The sequence below is a fragment of the Microcaecilia unicolor genome, chromosome 7 (genome assembly GCF_901765095.1).
Source record: "Microcaecilia unicolor chromosome 7, aMicUni1.1, whole genome shotgun sequence".
Classification (NCBI taxonomy): Eukaryota; Metazoa; Chordata; class Amphibia; order Gymnophiona; family Siphonopidae; genus Microcaecilia; species Microcaecilia unicolor.
Window position 1 is genome coordinate 210,366,338 of NC_044037.1, and position 24,040 is coordinate 210,390,377.

Here is a 24,040-nt window from a genome sequence, read left to right on the forward strand (position 1 = left end):
TCGCAAGGATGTCCAATGATCAAGGGGGCGCGGCAGAGGTGTAGCAAAGGCGGGACTTGGGCGTGCCTAACACTTGGACGTCTTTGACCCATAATCGAAAAAAACAAGGACGTCCCTAACAAACACATGGACGTTTTCACCGGACCTGTTTTTCTTACGAATAAGGCACAAAAAGATGCCCAAAATTACCAGATGACCACCGGAGAGAATCGGGGATAACCTTCCGATACTCCCCCAGAGGCACTAACCCCCTCCCACCCTCAAAAAAACATATTTAAAAATAGGTCGTGCCAGCCTCAGATGTCATACTCAGGTCCGTGACAGCACATGCAGGTCCCAGGAGCAGTTTTAGTGGGTACTGCAATGCACTTCAGACAGGTGGACCCAGGCCCATACCCCCCTACCTGTTACATTCGTGGAGGAAACAGTGAGCTCTCCAAATCCCACCAGAAACCCACTGTACCCACATCTAAGTGCCCCCCTTCACCCGTATCGGCTATGGTAGTGGTGTACAGTTGTGGGTAGTAGGTTTTGGGGGGCTCCGCACACAAAGTAAGGGAGCTATGTACCTGGGAGCATTTTATGAAGTCCACTGCAGTGCCCCCCTAGGGTGCTCGGTTGTGTCCTGGCATGTCAGGAGAACAAGTGCACTACAAATGCTGGCTCCTCCCATGACCAAATGGCTTGCATTTGGACATTTTTCACATGGTCATCTTTGGTTTCGAAAATAGCCGAAAGTCAAAAACATCCATGACTACGGACATCCGAATTTAAGGATTTGGACATCTCTGATGGTATTTTCAAAACGAAAGATGGATGTCCACCTTTTTTTCGAAAATACAGCTTTCCCCGCCCCTGGATTTGGCCGTTTTGCAAGGACGTCCAAATCGCAACTTGGACGTTTCTTTCGAAAATGCCCCTCTATGTACACTCTTTAAGGGGTCCTTTTACTAAGATGCACTAACAATTCGTGTGCACTAAATGCTGACGCCCACTATATTCTTATGGGTGTCTTATCATTTAGCGAATGCTAATCGTTAGCACACCTTAGTAAAAGGACCCCGTAATACTGTCTGCTCTGCCCACAAAGGGTTATTTACCCATATACTTAATACAGCTTTTGCTTGCTCCTAATAACCTACCCCAGAGCCCTCTATCTTTAAAAAAGTCACTTCAGTTCAGGGCTAGAACATTTCTAGAAGTTTCCTTGCCACAGAGTTCTGACTAGAGTCTGTGGGACCATTCTGACAATTTTATTTAATTTCAGCTCATGGGAAAACTATAAAACTTACTTTAATTTGCTCATGCCACCTATTCTATGTCATGCCATGAAAAAGAAATGTGAAAAAAAACCTTCAGGTCTGAAAAAAATACCAGACGGTACTTTCTTATGACTAAAGTTTCTCCACAAAAATCTGCATATGAAATAATATACTAGAAGCACAATATTAGCCTATTTTCCTTTTGTTTTCATAATTCAAATTTTTGTGGATTGCAACTAGTAGTAGATCAGTAGTCCCTACTGAGGGGTCCTTTTACCAAGCTGTGGGGAAAAGGGTCCTGCGCTAATGACGGGGGCCGTTTTTCCGTGTGCCAGGGCCCTTTTTACCACAGCGGGTAAAAAAAACTCCTCCCACACACACATGGCCACGCGGAAAGAGAACTCTTATAGTGTTGGGCTGGTGGTACTCCCAGAACAGCGAGTGGTAAGTCCACATTGGGCTTACCGCCGCTCTGTAAAAGGGCCCCTGAATTTGCCTACACACCAAATTTATATCTTCTTTATGGTCTACAACTGGTATTGTATTCAGTCATGGATGTCCTTGAGATTTTTCAACTCTTGTTTCTTTGATAGAATAGTATTACCATTATGAAAGCTCCCTCTGTCATGTTGTTTCTACTGTATATTAGATTATGAGCGAGTTCAGTGAAATGCAGCTTTAAGCTATATCTCCCCTGAGGAAGCCTTCGGTGAAATAAGATTAAGTGCTGAGATTTCTATGAAAACTGAACCGCTGAATATTGATTGGACAATTTGATTTAGAGTCCATTATGAAGCGAATTAATTGGACACAGATTTATTGAGACAGCATTTATGTGTTTACTAAGGTGCGCTATAGGCGCATTAGTGTTAACAAGCGTTAATGGTTAACGTACGTTAGACGCTGATGCGCCCATAGAAATGTATAGGCGCGTTAGCATTTAATGTGCCTTAACTTTAACGCATATTAGTAAATATACCCCATAATTTGAATAGGCAATGTAGCACATATTTTAAGTGTTGTAAATGTTTTCTGTTAATGTAATAGGAGTTTTTCGGGACCTATGATTATAAAGCAGCCTAAAAGCCGACGTGTTGGAAGCTGTTTGGCTACTGAAGTCTACACTCCTGGCCCTATAAGGTGCTTTTCTCCTAAGTATTAGAAAGTCTTTGCTTATTCCATACATATTAGTGAGTAGCGAGTCTTTGATGGAATAAACATCCAAAGAGGAAGAAAAGTAAGTTGTGTTAATGAAATATTGAGATAATGATATTTTTAAGAAGGTTGACTCTACTTACTTGGCATCTTTGTAGTCTTCCAAGGAAGGGGTGTCAACATGTAGCCATCTTTATAGGATATAATTGTCAGACTTTGGCCTAGCTTGTAGGGGACTTTGATTAGCACTGCTCCATTACTTCCTGTAACTGTAGAGTTTGTCTTGGTATAGTTTACAAACACCTCGACTACTGCCTGGCGCAGGTATTGATGGCTGATGATGTCATTTACTTGAACTTTGAGTGTAAACATAGATACTACAAGAAGAAAACAAGAGAATGGACTAGATTTCACTCAATTTTGTTTGCAATTTATGGCAAAAAGAAAGCTTAGAACAGCACTTCAACACATCCAAATGCTAGCCATGTAGATTTATAGCAACAATCTATAGAGCTGAAGAAGTAGAAATTTATTTTTAAATTAGAAGTTAGCTTATAAATAGAAAAGAAAAGTACCTAAGAGTCTTGTAAAAGAGAGATGAGCTAACAGAAATAGCACTCCTTCTTATACAGTAGGTCTGCCTTTGCTGTAACTGTGGGACCATCCCAGTTTCCTACCAACATTGGCAGCAACAGCCTTGGAGCTATAGCACTTAAAAAGACAAGCGGGCTGGAGAAATGGGCCTTATGCCCATGGGCTGAAGTTTGCCCTCCTTTGAGAGCTGTTAAGCTATTTCAGGAGAGCTGAACTCTATAAAACTCTACACTTCTTTAAACCTACCTAATTATTTATTCATTTATTTACTGGGATTTATTAACTGCCTTTATGAAGACACTCACCCAATTCTGTAAACATATCACAATCTTATGCCTAGTTTATTGCTACTTGCAAATATGAAAACATTAGCGGCTTTTTTTGTTTGTTTTTTTGCTTTTCTACAAAATCAGCTACAATACTGTACTCCATAACAAGAACAAAGAATGAAAATTTATCACTGATTTAGTTTTTTGTTTCTTCAAGATGCTGATATTATAAAAAGGCAAAAAAATCACAAGCGGTCTGATGTTACTAGAATTCCAAAACGCTCAGCATGTTTCTGATGTGACGCCACATATGTTGGATTGAATTACTGTATTTTCCTGCAGTTGATTTTGTTTAAAATTTAACTTTTGTGGGCAATATACTCAATATCAGATGAGAGCAATAGGATTTAGAAACAAAATCAGGATGAAAAATGGCATGTTTAAGTTTTGAGAAACTAGAGAATGGTCACTTTCTTTAGGAACATGATTTCAAATGAAGAATCAACTGCTACAATAAACGTGAAATTGTTTACTTTGCAACAGTATGGGACCATTTCATTTTTTTCTCTCTCTCTCAATTCTTTTTATACACAAAAGCAACTCATTAAAAAAATGTTGCAAATTCCAAAGATCAGCTGCTGCACCCATTACAGTCCCATAAGATAAACATGTTTAGTAGAAAAAAAAAACAAAGAATTGTGCTGCTGTATTATTCTTAGAATGGGGGTTAACGCACATTTAGCGTGTGAAAACCGGATACTGCACAAAATCATTGAAGCATTTTGTGGTATTTTCACTGTTTCCACATTCTAACAAAGGAACTTTATCTGGAGTGGAGGAGTGTGGCCTAGTGGTTAGTGCAGCAGATTTTGATCATAGGGAACTGGGTTTGATTCCCCCTGCAGCTCCTTGTGACTTTGGTCAAGTAACTTAGGGCCTATTTTATTAAGCCGCGCTAGATAAAAGTGAATGGGCTTTATCGGCGTTACCTCACCAGGAGCCATTAGCGCAGCTTGATAAAGAGAGGCCTTTAACCTTCCATTGCCCCAGGTACAAAATAAGTACTTCTATATAATATGAAAATCGCTTTGATTGTAACCACAGAAAGGCGGTATATCAGGTCCCATCACCTTTCCCTTATATTGCACTGGGATTTTTACTGTGCTATTATAGCAATGAAAAATGAGTGGCCATTTAATTAGCTTTTGTAAATGGCTCAAATACCTTTGGCTGGTGGAGTTCCCCAACCCCCGCCAGCTGAAGACTTCCCTGCCAGCGCATTGCCTTTCCTGCTCTCTCTTCCCCTCACGTCGAGCGTGCCTGACGTGAGGGGAAGAGAGAACAGGGCAGGAAATGTGGCAGCACCGCCACAGACCAGCACTGGATGAAGTCTTCAGTTGGTGGGGTTGGGGACCCCCGCCAGCCAACCAGGGGCCCAGAAGAAATTTGTGGGGGCCCAGGCCCCACCTAGATACGCCACTGGGATACATGGAATGCCCTCCCTTGGGAGGTGGTGGAGATGAAAACGGTAATGGAATTCAAACATGAATGGGATAAATGCAAAGGAATCCTGTTTGGAATGGATCCACGGAATCTTAGCAGAAACTGGGTGGGAACACCGGTAACTGAGAAGCAAAACCAGTGCTGGGCAAACTTCTATGGTCTGTGCCCTGAAAATGGCAGGAACAGATCAAACCCAGGTATACATATAAAGTATTGCATACCATGTATAATGAGTTTATCTCGTTGGGCAGACTGGATGAATCATACAGGTCTTTGTCTGCCGTCATAGACTATTGCCATCTGTAACTGCAAATAACACGGTGCAGCTCTAACTGAAATAAATCAAAATCACACAGACAAATGCAGTGCTCAACACAAACACACCCCCTCATCTATTTCCCCACACTGACAGTTCCTCAATTTATGTTCTTTATTCTCCAACCCCTCCTGATTAGTTTCAAGTATTATAATGATTTGACATACCACTCATTAGTGGACTTTCTAAGCGGTTAACATTGTAATTATTTATACAATTATAAACGTAAAAACTGAAAGGGAATATAACTGTGGATAGGAAAGAGTAAAAATACAACAAAAGCATAAAAAGAACATTTTTTTAAAGAGACTTTTCTCCAGCAATGATCTGTCCTCTGTTCTCCATGAGGATCTGAAGGCGGAAAGAATGAATTAAGAAGAGCATATGATTACTGATTATCTGCAGAAAGCATCTTGAAATAAAAACTTCTTTAGACCCTGTTTAAAATGTTTTAATCTTAAGGATGCAGGGAGTGAGTTCCAAAAGGAAGAACCTGTCACACTGGAAAATTTCATTCTGATAGTGTCTAAGCAAATGATGCATAATGAAGGGATGGCTAGACAGTTGCATTTTGAGGACCTTAATGATCTGCTAGAAACACAGGCCATCAGTAATTACAATATAGTGGTAGCCCTGAGTGACGAACCCTATGAACTAACATTAAAATCTTGAATGTTATTCTGTGATTAATTGGTAGCCAATGCTCCTGGCAGAGTAAGGATGTCACATGATCATATGTGTGAGAATTGGTAACTAGTCTAACAGCCATGTTCTAGTTGTCAGACATCTGATGCTTGAATTCCATTCAGTAAAGCACTGTAGTAGTCAAATCAACAAATAATAAAAATAAGAGTGAATTAAGATGCAAAAAGCTGCCAAAGAATATAAATATCTAAGTATCACATCCTGAGTTTATAGAAGGAGAGCACTGTATTCTATATAATAATTTGTCAATCTGCATCCCTGGATGGATGGCTGGGTTCGTAACCATATGCAAATGAGCTACCACCACCACACATTGCTCCAGGGAAGCAGAGGCACACTCCAACCTGCTGTACATCATACATGCCATCTACTGCAACACACCCTTAACTACTATCCACCACAATCTGCCAAATTTAAAATAGTGTCTCTGTCGGTTCTGAACTGCAGAACTGACTCCACGTGTTAACTGCTGAGGAGCAGGCTGAAGCTAAATGGAAAAGAGCCGAAGCGCAAAGAAAAAGGCGTGCAGTTATGAGCGAAGAACAAAAGGCCCAAGAAAGGGAACAAGCTGCTGCAAGAAAAAGGTCCAGGGTGGCGAATATGACTGATGAGCAAAGAGCAAACAATAGAAAAAGAAATGCCGATTTCGAAAGGCAGAGAATTGCAGAAAAAACGGACGAGCACAGACAAAGGCACAAAGAAAGGCTCATCCGTCATTTCTGCAATTCTTTTTCGTTCTGTTTCTGACGTTCTGCACGTTGTATGTGCAGGACGTCAGACTCACAGAAACAGAACGAAGCCTTGCAGATGCCAGGCTTCGTTCTGTTTCTGTCAGATGTCCTGCACGTACAACGTGCAGGATGTCAGAAACAGAGCAAAGGAGCTTTCGGAGGCAGAAGAGGACCTCCTTGGCTGGCGGGGATTGGGGTCCCCCGCCAGCAAAGGTAGCCCACGGCAATGGCGGGGGAGGATTGGCGGTGGGAGGGGGGTTGAGAGGGTCGGCGCGGGGGGTTGGCTGCGGCGCCGGGGGGGGGGGCTAAAATGTGCCCCCTCACCTCGGGCTCTGGACCCCCCTCCTGCCGAAGTCTGGCTACACCCCTGCACACATAACTTACAGTTTAGCGCTTAAGTCTTTTGTTTTTATCCATTTTATAAGTTATAAAAAAATGTTTTTGATGTCTTCAGCACTAAAGGAGGAAATTATCAAGATGTAGTAAAAGGAGAGCTTTTACTACACCTTGATTTACCGCAGGAGTCAGCAACCTGCAGAACCTCAAGGGCAACACACACGTCGGGCATGTCCAGGTGCATGGCAGTAGTTCCAATATCGCTGTGCACCATTTCCTGCACAAGAAAAAATATTTTTTTTCTAGCATGGGTGGGCGGGGAGTAGGCATGCCTGATGGTAATTGGGCAGCAGCATATGCTGCCCAATTACCGCCGGGTTGCTGCAGGAGCCCTCACCACCTACTAAATAGGAGTCGGTAAGGGCTCTCAGGCAGTAAATGGGCAAGTGCTAATTTTTTTAAATTAGTGAACGGCCATTTACCACCCCCATTATAAAAATGGCCTTTTGCCCACTGCAGTAAAATGTAGCATCGGTGCACAGCAATCCCACATACTGACACTACTGCAGGCCACCTTTTGGTAAAAGGGCTGCTTAGATTGTGAGACCTCCAGGAACAGAAAACTACCTACTGCATCTGAACATAACTTGCCTTAAGCTACAATCCAAAAAAGGAAGTGAGTTAAATCCAAACTCGCTTCCCTTCCCCTTGCTAATATAGGGGGGAATTCTATAAATGATGCTCAAAAATCTACACCGGAGAAAAACTGGCACTAAGCACTATTCCATAAATGGCTCTCTGGGATGAGAGCTTTCTACAGAACAACGCTTAGAGCTGATTCCTGCTCTTCAAATTGAGCACTGGTATTTACAACCAAACAAGAGTAGAGGCTGACCAAAGGACGAATCCAACACTGGAGATAGTGCTTGAAAGATGCTTTATTTGCTGCTTGGACAAAAGGACCCGACACAGTCTATGTTTCGGCGTCACAACAGTATTCAAAGGATATACTGAACAAACAAAGCTGACCTTTTGGAGCACGCGGGTTTGCCCAGTATCTTCTAACGAGCGGATGCCTTCGGGCAGCTTTGTTTGTTCAGTATATTATTTATTTGTTTATTTAGATTTTGCTCACACCTTTTTCAGCAGTAGCTCAAGGTGAGTTACATTCAGGTACACTGGATATTTCTCTGTCCCAGGAGGGCTCACAATCTAAGTTTTACCTGAAGCAATGGAGGGTTAAGTGACTTGCCCAAGATCACAAGGAGCAGCAGTGGGCTTTGAACCAGCCACTTCTGGATTGCAAGACCAGTGCTCTAACCACTAGGCCACTTTGAGTACTATTGTGACCCCTGAGGCAGGAGTTTTGTGAAGCAGAAACACGGACTATGTCAGGCCATTTTGTCCAAGCAGCAAATAAAGCATCTTTCAAGCTCTATCTCCAATGCTGGATTTGTCCTTTGGTCAGCCTCTACTTTTGTTTGATTGTATTAGTTAATGTAGAGGTTCTTCCTGTTTGCTGCACTGGTATTTATGCCACCTGAAACCTAACGTAAACACTGGCACTCAACCCATGGCAACTGGCATGTAAATAGCATCATTCTATAACATTGCATACAACTTTTTGGCATGTCCCTTGCCTGCCCATCACCTCTGTTGGCCGTGCTCCCTTTTCATTTGTGCACTATGGGGTCTAGGCGTCCGGTGTTATAGAATAGTGTGCAGGCAGATTTATTTATTTAATTTATTTCACTTATTTGTATCCCGCCTTTGCCCAAAGTGGAACACACAGAACATACATTATCATAAAACATACAAAAAAACACAACTAGCAATAGAAAAAATAGTAATTGATCTGTTCACCCAATAAACCTAAAAAAAAATCATTATAATACACTTCATTCTTCCAAAAAGGCCTCTACAAAATGAGTCTTCAAAAAAACAAATTAGTGCCAATTTACTTCAATAATTGATCATTAAAGTAATTGACAGTTAACAACTTATTAATCAATTTGTTTGCACATTCTTCTTTGATCTGCGCCAAAATTTCAATGCTATATATAGAATCTGGGGAATAGTGCCCTGAAAGCCTAGGCACCCTGTTTATAAAATTACCCTGTAATTGTTCAGTGCTTTAGTTTACTCTCTATTATAATATGACTGAAAAACTGAGAAATGGGAACACAGCCAACCTAATGACAGTTGATGTCTTACGTCTCACACAGCAGATGCTGAGATCTCCAGGAACAAGAGTGTGATTAAAGTGTACATATCCAATGTTTATTTGTTTTTAGGTTTTATTATTCTATGTTGTATCTGACATGCCAGTATTTACTGTGATAGGCATGCATTTTTCACCAAGCTGCGGTAAGCACTAACGTGTGCTTACCGCAGCTTAAAATGGCATACCATGGGGCATAAAGAGAATCCACACGCAGTGGAGAACTCAATAGATCCCACGGGTAGTGAAACAAAGAAAAAGAGGTGGGAAAATAAGTCAGGCTATCCAAAGGATGGAACCAAATGTTTATGTTAAAAAACAAAATTTATTAATCTTTAAACAAAAAATGATATAACAATAACTCATTAAGATTGACTCGACACAAACGTTGTGTTTCGGCCGAAAGGCCTACATCAGGAGTCTATGAATATAAACAAACAATAGATAAATAAATAAATAAATAAAATGACATTTAAAAAAGGAAATAAATGAATAATAATAATATGCAAAAAAATGTACTGAAAAGAGGAACATATATAGATTGCCAAATAATATATATATAAAAAAATGTATATATACATATATCACAGAAATAATATCAAAGACTATCTATATAAAAAGAATAATATTGTTCAACCAGAATTATACTAAAAGGAGGAACATCCATAATTAATTAAACAACATTAAGAATGAAATTATGTAAATATGAACTTATTAAAAAAAATATATATATATATATATATGTGTCAAAATAAACTGTAAGCCAATAATATATACATACATGGGGATAAACAGTACTTAAAACAAACTAACCTTATATGTCAAATTGAGATTAAATATGATAATTCAAAAGAATCTTGAAACGCAGCTAAAAGATCCCAAAGATCTACAATGGTGATCTAAAAATGGTCTGTAAAAAACAAAGAGATTTTATTGGAGGACAAACCATATGAATATGATGTAATAAATAATATATGAAGACAATGAATATGTGTAGCCATTGGGTAACGCCAAACAATTTTAAAAAAAGAAGGAAATTTGGTAGGAGGACGAACCATATAAATGCGATGTAATAACATTTATAAAAGCAATGAATATGTGTAGCCATGGGGTACCGTAAAGACAGTTTAATTGGGTAAATAATAAACCAAAAACAAAAAACAATTTACCTGTTGAGCCTTTGTGCAACACTGGCCCGAACTAAAACGTAAGGGTCACTCAATATATATACATATACGAAAAAAGAACCGTATGAATGCGACAAAAATTACGTATATATATAACCGTTGGGGCACGCCAAGTGATTTAATTGGATAAATAGAAAAAAGTGAACAAAATGTACTCTGCCTATTGGGACCTTTGTGCCGCGCTAGTACGGGGTTGGACCAACAGAGGAGCTCACAACGTAAAATTAGCTACAGATATATTACAAAGGGAACTCCACACTGTGTATCAATGGAAAAAAAGAAAAGAAACCTACGCACTGCACTGATAAAAAATGATAGATTGCGGCGGCGTGAGAGCCGCGAGCCATATTTATTGAGAAAAGAAAGAAAAAAGACGCAACTCACGTACCTTAAGAAAGACCGTTGTGCATATGGACCATCAATCGCAGTGATCTCAAAGGAAATAATAAAAGAAAAACTGACCTGCTCGATGATTTAAATAACAAAAAAGGCGCGAAAACAGCTCGCAAAAACTGAGTGACGTAGATATCAGCTGATCAATGAAATGATACCAGATTGCTGTATAGTCATCCGTGCGTCTGGTGTACGTAAGAACGTCATTGCGTGTCATGAAACATATATATATAGAGAGAGGTAAAATAAAAGCACTATGTAGCCGTCTGTACGTCTAGCCTACGTAAGGTGAGCAATATACGTCATGACGTGCCATAGATAAAAGTATATATACATATATGTACCCATATATATATATATATATATATATATATATCTGCACACATACACATAGAAAGATATAGAGCAATAAAAAAATGAAAATACTGCTTAAATAAAAATGTTAACCATCATGGAAAAAATATACAAGGAAGTATATACTGTGTTAAAAAATATAATTATGTGTGAATAATACAGATAATATTTATAAAAAGAAAAAGAAAAAAAATAAAAAAAGTATATTTTAAACAATGAATTTAAAAAAACTAATATTATCCCATGTATGTATAATAAAATATAAAGTCCTAATGAATTTCATATATGATAATATCAATCAAGACATTGAATATTTAGTGTTTATGTGATATCAAAAACACTGTACAGCAAAATATAAATGATATCATAACAGACAGTATATGTGGCAAAAGTATAAGTGATATCATATCAAACAAGATATGTATGTATATCAGACATATTTGATGACACAAAAGAAACTGAACTAAACAAGGAAAATTATAAAAGTTTTACGACAAGAATATTTGTGCAAATTTAAAAATTGAAAATTAAAAAATTTTTAGAATAAGAAAATCATAATAATGCCATGTCTATATTTACATTAATGAAACATAACAGTAACTGAATTTAAAGCGGTGTTTAAACTATAGAAATGGACGAAAGTCTATCTCATTGTTGAGACCATTAGGGCTAAGGGTATTTAGATCATAGATTAATCTTTGTTCTTCCTGTAGTATAAGTTTATCAAGGTCTCCTCCCCTCCATTTATTAGTAAATGTCTTAAATACTAAATACTTAATGTCTGCTATGGTGTGATTAGTCGTATGCCAGTGTTGAACCAGAGGTGCAGATTGGATATTCCTAGATATACAGCTTCTATGTTCGATGATGCGTGTTTTGATAGATCTAATGGTTTTGCCCACATATAACAAAGGACATGGGCATTGGATGATATAAATGACGTGAGTAGTGTTACAATTTGAAGAATGTTTTAACCCAAAAGATTTATTTGTAATGGGATGAATGAAGCAAGTTGTCTCCATACACTACACCGTCCACATCTCCTATGTCCTAAATGGAGGCTATCTAAAGGATCCCTTATGTCTGGCAAAGTAGAGGGGACTAAATATTCTTTCAAATTTCTGTTTCTGGAATATGCAATAACTAAATCTTTATTGTTAAAGCAGTCGAGACCCTCCAGGATATGCCAATGTTTACGTATGGACTTAGCAATATGCTTGGCTAGAAAAGAATACTTGAGTGTACAAACAATATCTGGATTCTTCTTTTGTCGATTGGGTTGGAGAAGTTCTTCACGACTCTGGGCTAAAGCTTTAGTGTATCCAGCTTCAATATGTTTCTGAGGGTATCCTCTAGCGGAGAATCTATTACTCATGGATACAGCTTGTAGATTAAATTCCTCAAAATCTGTACATATCCGGCGGAGACGGAGAAACTGACATAAGGGAAGATTACTTTTCAATTTTGGGTTGTGATAACTGGAATAATGCAAGAAGGTATTTCGATCAGTAGGTTTCTTGTATATGGTTGTGTTGAACAGATAGTCATCTTTTCGAATAATAAGGTCCAGGAAATTAATCTGATGATTGTTGTAGTCAGATTTAAATTTGAGATTAGGATCCTGAACATTGATCCAATTGAAAAAAGAATGTAAGGCATCTTCACTTCCCTGCCACAGGATGAAGATGTCATCTATATATCGACGATAGATCTTAATGTGTTCTTTGAATGGATGTGAAGACAAATATTGTTTCTCAAACTCTCCGACATAAAGATTGGCTATGTCGGGGGCCATGCTTGAACCCATGGCTGTACCTTTGATTTGTTGGTAAAAATTCCTTTCAAAACCAAAATAATTCTGTGTCAGTGCAATGGTTGCACATGTCAAAATCAGATGATTGGGAATACGTCTGTGTGTGGATCTGTTTTGTAATGTATTTTCAACGATTCTGAGAGCCTCCAACTGAGGAATATTAGTATATAATGATTCTATGTCCATTGTGACGAGTATAGTGTTCATAAGTGAACCCTCATAATCTTGCAAGATGTTTATCATATGAGTGGTATCTTGAATGAATGATGGTATTAACGGTACGAATGGTCTCAAGAAAAAATCCACGAATATGGACAAGGGTTCTAATATTGATCCATTGCCTGAAATAATTGGTCTCCCTGGAGGGTTAATGAGTGATTTATGTATTTTGGGTAATACATAGATGGTTGGAATAGTTGGGTGTGAGACTTGTAAAAAGTCCTTCTCTTTTTGTGTAATGAAACCCATCCTGGATGCAATATCGATAAGTTCTTTAATGTCCTTTTGTATGTCCATCGTAGGATCCTTATCAAGAGGCACATAAAACTCACGATCATTCAATTGCCTCTTGATTTCATTGATATAATCGGTCCTGTTGATGACCACAATTCCTCCACCTTTGTCGGCGGGTTTGATGACAATGTCATGGTTATTTGCTAATTCTCTGATAACGTGATGCTCAGTTGTGCTGATATTGTAGTGTCGTGGTTTTTTGTTCCTTTCAAATTTCTTAATATCCTTTTCTACGCACGAATGGAACGCTGTAATCAGAGGATGTAATTGTCCTGGAGGCATCCATGTTGATGATTTCTTGACCACTGATATATCCTGATAAGGAATTATTGATTTGGAAAATGTTTGTATGATTTGTAATTTGCGTTGAAATTTAAAAAGATCAACACGCGTATTAAAAGCATTGTATCCAGCCGTGGGTACAAATGATAACCCTTTCTTGAGAATACCTTCTTCAATCGCTGTTAAGTTGTGATTGGATAAATTAAAAATAGGAGTAGACTCTTCTAATATCGGTTGGGAAATCGATTGTTGGATAGATCCCTGTGCTGGTACCGCTGGGATGGACCCAGTCTTCCTCTGCCTCTCCCTCTTCCTCTTTGAAATGACCTGTTTTGAGGCATTCTTTGTGGCGCAACACTGGTGTCCTTCTTCCATAGCTCTTCTAAAAAAAGATTGGTCTGGGATACTGATTGAAATCCTTGTCGTTGTGCTGGAGAGGTATCACATGCAGACGAATGTCTAGAGTGACCCGGAAGATGGGGGCGAGAACAAGGACTGCCCAATGGGGAGGTATAAAGGTCACAAGAGTCACTCCTAATCCGCTTATGTCTATGTTCAATTGTATGATGTTCAGTTACATCTACAGGTGGAATGTGTCTGATGTGATTCTGTGACCTTGGAACATGAATATCTTTGGACTTATTATTACTGGTGAAATATGGTTTAGCTTTGGAGAATGGATATACTGAATCCTTTTTATAATCTAACTCATCTCTCCTAAACTTACTATTCTTAATTTCTTTTGTGTCATTCCTAAACTTGGCTATTTTGGTATCAACATCTTTAAGTACCTCATCAAAATGAGGATCCTGAGTGTGTAAAACATCCAATTTAGTGACCAATATATCCTTAAGGGCTTTACTCTTTGCCTGTGAAGCTTCTGCAATAAGGATCATAAGATCCAAACTACATTTGTTTAAAATAGCACACCACTTATTTAAAAAGTCCTGATTATCTAAAAACATTGTGGGTGCTTTTGAAATTCTAAGACCTCTAGGAATACGCCTACTTTTGCAATAATTAAGCATGGTAAAGAAATGCAATTCATTCCTAACAATATTCTTCTTAGTGTTCACGATGTCCAACCATTGTTGCATCAATGATATTTCCGGTGGTGAATGATGTTCCTCTTCCTGATCCAATTGTTGTAAAAGTTGGTTTAAATGATCATCACTGAAACTTAAAACATTGGTCCAGCTTTGGAATGCCATGACCGAGTCCCGGTACTATAGTCCAAAGAGAATCCACACGCAGTGGAGAACTCAATAGATCCCACGGGTAGTGAAACAAAGAAAAAGAGGTGGGAAAATAAGTCAGGCTATCCAAAGGATGGAACCAAATGTTTATGTTAAAAAACAAAATTTATTAATCTTTAAACAAAAAATGATATAACAATAACTCATTAAGATTGACTCGACACAAACGTTGTGTTTCGGCCGAAAGGCCTACATCAGGAGTCTATGAATATAAACAAACAATAGATAAATAAATAAATAAATAAAATGACATTTAAAAAAGGAAATAAATGAATAATAATAATATGCAAAAAAATGTACTGAAAAGAGGAACATATATAGATTGCCAAATAATATATATATAAAAAAATGTATATATACATATATCACAGAAATAATATCAAAGACTATCTATATAAAAAGAATAATATTGTTCAACCAGAATTATACTAAAAGGAGGAACATCCATAATTAATTAAACAACATTAAGAATGAAATTATGTAAATATGAACTTATTTAAAAAAATATATATATATATATATATGTGTCAAAATAAACTGTAAGCCAATAATATATACATACATGGGGATAAACAGTACTTAAAACAAACTAACCTTATATGTCAAATTGAGATTAAATATGATAATTCAAAAGAATCTTGAAACGCAGCTAAAAGATCCCAAAGATCTACAATGGTGATCTAAAAATGGTCTGTAAAAAACAAAGAGATTTTATTGGAGGACAAACCATATGAATATGATGTAATAAATAATATATGAAGACAATGAATATGTGTAGCCATTGGGTAACGCCAAACAATTTTAAAAAAAGAAGGAAATTTGGTAGGAGGACGAACCATATAAATGCGATGTAATAACATTTATAAAAGCAATGAATATGTGTAGCCATGGGGTACCGTAAAGACAGTTTAATTGGGTAAATAATAAACCAAAAACAAAAAACAATTTACCTGTTGAGCCTTTGTGCAACACTGGCCCGAACTAAAACGTAAGGGTCACTCAATATATATACATATACGAAAAAAGAACCGTATGAATGCGACAAAAATTACGTATATATATAACCGTTGGGGCACGCCAAGTGATTTAATTGGATAAATAGAAAAAAGTGAACAAAATGTACTCTGCCTATTGGGACCTTTGTGCCGCGCTAGTACGGGGTTGGACCAACAGAGGAGCTCACAACGTAAAATTAGCTACAGATATATTACAAAGGGAACTCCACACTGTGTATCAATGGAAAAAAAGAAAAGAAACCTACGCACTGCACTGATAAAAAATGATAGATTGCGGCGGCGTGAGAGCCGCGAGCCATATTTATTGAGAAAAGAAAGAAAAAAGACGCAACTCACGTACCTTAAGAAAGACCGTTGTGCATATGGACCATCAATCGCAGTGATCTCAAAGGAAATAATAAAAGAAAAACTGACCTGCTCGATGATTTAAATAACAAAAAAGGCGCGAAAACAGCTCGCAAAAACTGAGTGACGTAGATATCAGCTGATCAATGAAATGATACCAGATTGCTGTATAGTCATCCGTGCGTCTGGTGTACGTAAGAACGTCATTGCGTGTCATGAAACATATATATATATAGAGAGAGGTAAAATAAAAGCACTATGTAGCCGTCTGTACGTCTAGCCTACGTAAGGTGAGCAATATACGTCATGACGTGCCATAGATAAAAGTATATATACATATATGTACCCATATATATATATATATATATATATATATATATATATATATATATATCTGCACACATACACATAGAAAGATATAGAGCAATAAAAAAATGAAAATACTGCTTAAATAAAAATGTTAACCATCATGGAAAAAATATACAAGGAAGTATATACTGTGTTAAAAAATATAATTATGTGTGAATAATACAGATAATATTTATAAAAAGAAAAAGAAAAAAATAAAAAAAGTATATTTTAAACAATGAATTTAAAAAAACTAATATTATCCCATGTATGTATAATAAAATATAAAGTCCTAATGAATTTCATATATGATAATATCAATCAAGACATTGAATATTTAGTGTTTATGTGATATCAAAAACACTGTACAGCAAAATATAAATGATATCATAACAGACAGTATATGTGGCAAAAGTATAAGTGATATCATATCAAACAAGATATGTATGTATATCAGACATATTTGATGACACAAAAGAAACTGAACTAAACAAGGAAAATTATATAAGTTTTACGACAAGAATATTTGTGCAAATTTAAAAATTGAAAATTAAAAAATTTTTAGAATAAGAAAATCATAATAATGCCATGTCTATATTTACATTAATGAAACATAACAGTAACTGAATTTAAAGCGGTGTTTAAACTATAGAAATGGACGAAAGTCTATCTCATTGTTGAGACCATTAGGGCTAAGGGTATTTAGATCATAGATTAATCTTTGTTCTTCCTGTAGTATAAGTTTATCAAGGTCTCCTCCCCTCCATTTATTAGTAAATGTCTTAAATACTAAATACTTAATGTCTGCTATGGTGTGATTAGTCGTATGCCAGTGTTGAACCAGAGGTGCAGATTGGATATTCCTAGATATACAGCTTCTATGTTCGATGATGCGTGTTTTGATAGATCTAATGGTTTTGCCCACATATAACAAAGGACATGGGCATTGGATGATATAAATGACGTGAGTAGTGTTACAATTTGAAGAATGTTTTAACCCAAAAGATTTATTTGTAATGGGATGAATGAAGCAAGTTGTCTCCATACACTACACCGTCCACATCTCCTATGTCCTAAATGGAGGCTATCTAAAGGATCCCTTATGTCTGGCAAAGTAGAGGGGACTAAATATTCTTTCAAATTTCTGTTTCTGGAATATGCAATAACTAAATCTTTATTGTTAAAGCAGTCGAGACCCTCCAGGATATGCCAATGTTTACGTATGGACTTAGCAATATGCTTGGCTAGAAAAGAATACTTGAGTGTACAAACAATATCTGGATTCTTCTTTTGTCGATTGGGTTGGAGAAGTTCTTCACGACTCTGGGCTAAAGCTTTAGTGTATCCAGCTTCAATATGTTTCTGAGGGTATCCTCTAGCGGAGAATCTATTACTCATGGATACAGCTTGTAGATTAAATTCCTCAAAATCTGTACATATCCGGCGGAGACGGAGAAACTGACATAAGGGAAGATTACTTTTCAATTTTGGGTTGTGATAACTGGAATAATGCAAGAAGGTATTTCGATCAGTAGGTTTCTTGTATATGGTTGTGTTGAACAGATAGTCATCTTTTCGAATAATAAGGTCCAGGAAATTAATCTGATGATTGTTGTACTAAAAGTGTTTAAAATATTTTCACAGAGGGGCATGTCTGGGGGCGCAGCACAGGCGTGTACAACATGCTGATTAGTGTGTGATTTTGAGCCCTTTTCGCCTACAAAATAGGTGGAAGTAAGGGCTCACGTGCTAATTTTTGGTAATAGCCATTAATACAAAAATAGGAATTGCAGCTGTCAGCAATAGCCTAACTGAGGCTTTAGGGCCTACTCTGTGTCAGCCAAAGTGGGCACACCTAAATGTTGACATGTAAATGCCGACTTAAACTTGTATTCTATAACGGAATCTGGATGCTAAGATGCCATTATAGAATTTGAGCTTACAGGCTGCCTTTTGGTGTCTTAATTTTGGCACACTTTATAAAATTGTCCCTGATGTGTATACTTTGGAGGAGAGGTGAAAGAGGGGAGATATGATAGAGACATTTAAATATCTCCAGGAAATGGAGAAATGGAGAAGAGTATCCTAATGGTTAGGGGAGCCTGGTTCAAATCCCACTGCAGTTCCATGTGATCATGGGCAAGTAACTTAGGGCCCTGTTTACTAAGCCGCACTAGAGGCGAGCTAGCGTTTTTAGCGTGTGCTAACCGTATAGATGCCCATAATATTCCTATGGGCGTCTAAACGGTTAGCATGCGCTAAAAACACTAGCGCACCTTAGTAAACAGGGCCCTTAGCTCTTCATTGCCTCAAGTACAAACTTACATTGTGAGCCCTCTAGGGAGAGAAAAATACCTACTATACCAATAGTTTGCAGGCAGTATATAAGAAATTAAAAATTAAAAAAAAGAAAGAAAGCTCTGGAACAAGGGGGCATGGGATATACTGAGGAGTAATCAAAGGAAGTACTTTCCTACAGAAAGTATGTGTAGAAACCACCTCCCAGTCGAGATGAGGACTGTATCTGAATTCAAGAAAACATGGAACAAGCACAGAGGACAGTTTCTTAATTAGTTGTTGGTATGAGTGGGCACACTGGATAGGCCATATGGTCTTTATCTGCTTTCATTTTTTACTTTTCTATGTACCAGCAACCCACAGGGAGTTCTTATCTGGCCACACGTTAAGATGGGAATGCCTATATAAACATATCACTGTCATTTCTAAGTTCAGAAGTGCGTTGACCTCAGTCCTTCTGGAAATTCTGTATTACCTACTAGGAAGAGGAAGGGATAGTAGATGACATGGATGGGAAGATGGGATAGGGAAACTGAAAAGGAATGGGACTTGATATACCTCCTTTCTGTGGTTTTTGCAACTACACTCAAAGCGGTTTACATAGTATATACAGGTATTCATTTGTACCTGGGGCAATGGAGGGTTAAGGGACTTTCCCAGAATCACGAGCTGCAGTGGGAATCAAACTCTTCCCTAAGATCAAAGTCCGCTGCACTAACCACTACGCTACTCCTCCGCTCCGATAGGCCATATGCTCTTTTATCTGCCTTCATTTTTCTATGTTTTCTATGTAGGTGTATAAACAGGGAGAGACCCTTTGCCCCCCTTCATTCTCTACCAAGTCCCGGCTTTGTTTACAGCTTACATACAAATATTTTTACCACTCATGTTAGCCACACTGCAACACATTTTGGGGCCATTTTACAAATCTGTGGTAAGCACTAATGTGTGCCTTCTGCAGTAAAAAGTGGTGAACCACTGGGGTGCACTACGGCATCGTGCAGTAATTTTGGAATATGCGCACGCTACCCACAGGCTAAAATAATAAAATTTATTTTTTTGACACAGGGGGTAGAGAGTGGGCGTGTTCTGCACTAATCGGTTAGCGCAACTAAATTGTCACGCACTAACCGGTTAGCATGTGCTTAGTGCATGAGCCCTTACTGTCTATATCAGTGGTCTTCAAAGTGTGGCCCACATGCAGCCCCCAAAGTCCTCCATTGCGGCCCTCAAACAGTTGGCTGAAATGCACCAAGACCTGTAAATGCATTCATTTCAATCGTCCTCATTCAGATAGTACATTAACCCCTCTGTTTACAAAGCCGCACGGAAATGCCGACACAGCCCATTCAAAGTGAATGGGCTGTCGGCATTACCGCACAAATGGGGGGGGGGGGGGGTAAATGTCTTAAAAAAGGATTGCTCTACCCTGGCTGTGTATGTATGTCGGTATAGGGCAGGCATAGGACCTACTATGCTTACACCATACCACTGTTTCCTCTAAGTTGAGCGGGAGTCCTCTATCTACAGTCCTGCCAGTAGGTGGTACTGTTTCACTATCACATTTTCAATACTGAGGGACCGGCAAGCTCTGCAGTACTCCAGGGAACCTGCCTGAACCTGGAGAATGGAAACACAATATTGAAGTACCACTCCCTACTAGTAGCAATGCAACTGAAGGATACCCGCTCAGCTTAGAGAAAACAGTGGTAAGTAAGCAAGTTCATAGGCCAGGTCAAAAATCAGGATTCATATTTAGATGCATGTGCAGGAGAAGTTTCTTCGTTTTTTTGGCTCTACTTATCTGTGTGAACAGACTTCTTCAACTATGAACGTTTTAAAGTCAAAACTGAGGAACAAACTAACCCCTCCCCCCCATTTACAAAGCCGCTCTAGCGGCTGGCAGTGCGGTAATGCCATTCACTTTGAATGGGCTGTGTCGGCATTGTCGCGTGGCTTTGTAAACAGGGGAGTAACTGTAGTCTCTTAAGTCTGTTATGCATGTGCAATACAAAATTATGAAATCAGGATTTGTTATGCTGGTAAACAATATGCAGACACATGTATCTCATTAATGATATTTGCTACAGCTGACAAGCCACAGTTAAGCAAGTTTGTTGTAGAATATAGAATCAATATTTCATATTTTAATAATCACTTGATATATCAACTGCAAACAGTCTCTTAAGTGTGTTACTTGGGTGTCTTGCTTATGGAATTTGCTACTGATGACAAGCCAAAATAAAAAAAGAGTTTTTAAAATATATCCCTGAAGTGTTGTAGAATCAATATTAATATTAATGTTTAATATCTGGTCTGAACAAGCAGGTCAAGGTGGTTTACAAAATTAGTAGTATGTGTAAGCTTGATATCTTTTGGTGGCCCTCAGAGCTTTCACGTATTCACACTATGGCCCTTTACATGACAAAGGCTGGAGTCCACTGGCCAATGTAATGGATGGCATTAAGGGCTTACATGCTAATCTGATTTAATGGCCATGTGCTAATGGCAAAATTAGCTTGAGTTAAATATTAATATAACATCTGTAGTTTCATCTAGTCAACTTCAGTTTTTAGTTTAAGCTAATGCGGACCATCAGAGGTAGACTTCCTTAAGAGAATCCTCTCTTATGAAAATAGGAAGTAGGTATTATACCCAGTTCTTCATTGGTGTGTATTCTTAAAGATTTTTTTCTTTGTTTTTAGTATATATTATGTGTTTTCTGACATTTTAGCACGCAAGAAAGACCCGCATAACGCTAAGACCTCTTTTTACTGCTGTTTAGTAAAAGGGCCCCTTAAGAGTCTGTACTCATTAGAAACTGGTTTGCTGTTTTTTTGTAATATGTTTGTAGTTGCTAACTTGCTGTAATTTGTTCAAATGGATACTATCAATGTTGGATAAAAGATGGAAAAGCATCACAGTGTTCTGCCAGCCAAATGTCTTCCTGTTATAACTCTGACTACCGACTCTTGTGAAACCTACATCGGAGACAAACCAAGGGAAAGGGTTCAATTTTATCCTACCACAAGGATTCTTACAAAGTACCAGCTTCAAATTCAGTTCTTTATGTACAGAAATTTTCGGGATAATCCTTTCCTCGGCAACTCAACTAGCAACAAGAGCAGTTATTCTAGATTACACCTAGACCCCTAACATGGTGTACTGATGTATTAACTACTTCTCTGGAAACAAGTGCACTCTATTTGTCCTTTGCAACCATCTTCAGCATGTCCTGTATCAGCCTATTGTTACATCAGGCTCTAGTCAGGGTGAGTCAGAGTTGGCCATGGGTCATTACATATAATTACTTTCTGTAGAAGGTATTGGAAATGGGAATCAACTGCTGACACACACGCTCTGCAGCCACACCAGAGTCTTTTTTTTAAATTCGTCATGACTTCTTAAGACTGAAAATTATGTTCATGAGTGGCCACTGGCGTTTCTCATAAAATATATACCACCAATCTGTTATGGAACACAGACAAAGCAGTTATTTTTTTTCCATAGGTACATGAGAAATGAAAAGGAGACTAGAGGGTGAGAGAAAGGAAGAATGAGTAAAATCCAATGGGTGGATATAAATGCAGAGAACAGAAAAATGCGTATATGTGTGTGTGGAGTGTGGCAACACAAAACGAAAGATCTCAAAAAAACATATAGTAGAATTAGAAAAGGTACAAAAAAGGGCGACGAAAATGATAAAGGGGATGGGACGACTTCCCTATAAGGAAAGGCTAATAAAGTGGCTGGGGCTCTTAGCTTGGAAAAAAGATGGCTGACGGGAGATATGATAGAGGTCTATAAAATAATGAGTGGAGTGGAATGGGTAGACGAAATCGCTTGTTTACTCTTTCCAAAAATATTAGAATTAGGGGGCACGCAATGAAGCTACAAAGTAGTAAATTTAAAACGAATTGGAGAAAATATTTCTTCAATGAATGTGAAATTAAACACTGGAATTCACTGCCAGAGAATGTAGTAAAAGCAGTTAGCATAGCGGGGTTTAAAAAAAGCTTTGGATGCCTTCCTAAAGGAAAAAAGTCCATAGAATATTAATAAAATGGACTTGCAGAAAATCCACTGCTTATTTATACAATAAGCAGCATAAAATGTATTGTACTGTTTTGGGATGTTGCCAGGTACTTGTGACCTGGAATGGCCACTGTTGGAAATAGGATGTTGGGCTTGATGGACCTTTCGTCTGTCCCAGTATGGCAATACCTATGTACTTATAAATGCCAGACAGATGTAAAGAAAAAAATGAGGAAGACAAGAGGAGAGAGAAGAACTGGAAAGGCCAGCCTTGAAAAGAATTTGGGAGAAGACTGGCACATGGAAAGTGGAAAAGAGACTGGGACCAGCCTAATTAGAAAAATAAAATTCCCAGACAACAAAGGTAGAAGATACATTTTTTTTGTAATTTAATACTTTAAGGACTGAGGTGTGCCTACTTTGTAAATTGGTACATTTTTTTATTTTTTTATTTTGCAAAGAACAGGGGACAATACACTTCTGTTTCTCTTTTACCAATATTGCCCTGCTTATAGTCTGGATTTCTTGAGGGGAGGGGTGGGGGTGTCTCCATTTCAGCTTTTCTCTGAATGTTTTTTGTGGTCCCCTATTTTGTATCAGGTGAGGGTCTGTCCATATTCTATATGTGCAGCAAAGGTAAAGGATTCTACTAGTGTGTGGTGTCTGTGTAAGAATCTGTAACAGTCCAGCTTGTTCCAGTTTCCCTGTAGCAAGCATATTTGTGCTCTAGATGCCCAGTGTAATATTTATAGTATTAGCTTTTCATAGGTGGATTTGGACTGCTATGGTGTGGTAAGTTTTCTGTATAGATTTTAGTGTATTTTTGCAGGGTTTTGAGTTATTTCATAAACTGTCTGGCTCTATTTGAAAGTAGGCTCTGGGGCAAGGGCTGCCTTTGGTGGCCCTCGTCACCAAAAATAAAAATGCTCAGGACTAATGGGCTCCACATTCTGTAGAGTCACCACACAAACAAAAGCCCATCTGATTTAAACAAAGTTTCTACCAGTGGAAGAAGTGTTCCAGAGGTGATAGTCACAATTTGAATAATTTTACTTGCAGTTAAGTCAGGGTGCCTGCTCTGGCAGGTCCTGGGACCTCTGCTACCTCC

The 24,040-nt window shown here is 38.1% G+C and overlaps 1 protein-coding gene across 1 annotated transcript in view; it reads right to left on the reverse strand.

The window, feature by feature from the left end:
- Window positions 1-24,040, reverse strand: part of FAM171B (family with sequence similarity 171 member B) — a 92,367-nt gene that overhangs the window by 62,697 nt on the left and 5,630 nt on the right. Inside the window, exon 2 of the mRNA XM_030210453.1 lies at window positions 2,561-2,794. Coding sequence (XP_030066313.1) covers window positions 2,561-2,794 — 234 coding nt within the window. The remainder of the gene's footprint in view (window positions 1-2,560; window positions 2,795-24,040) is intronic.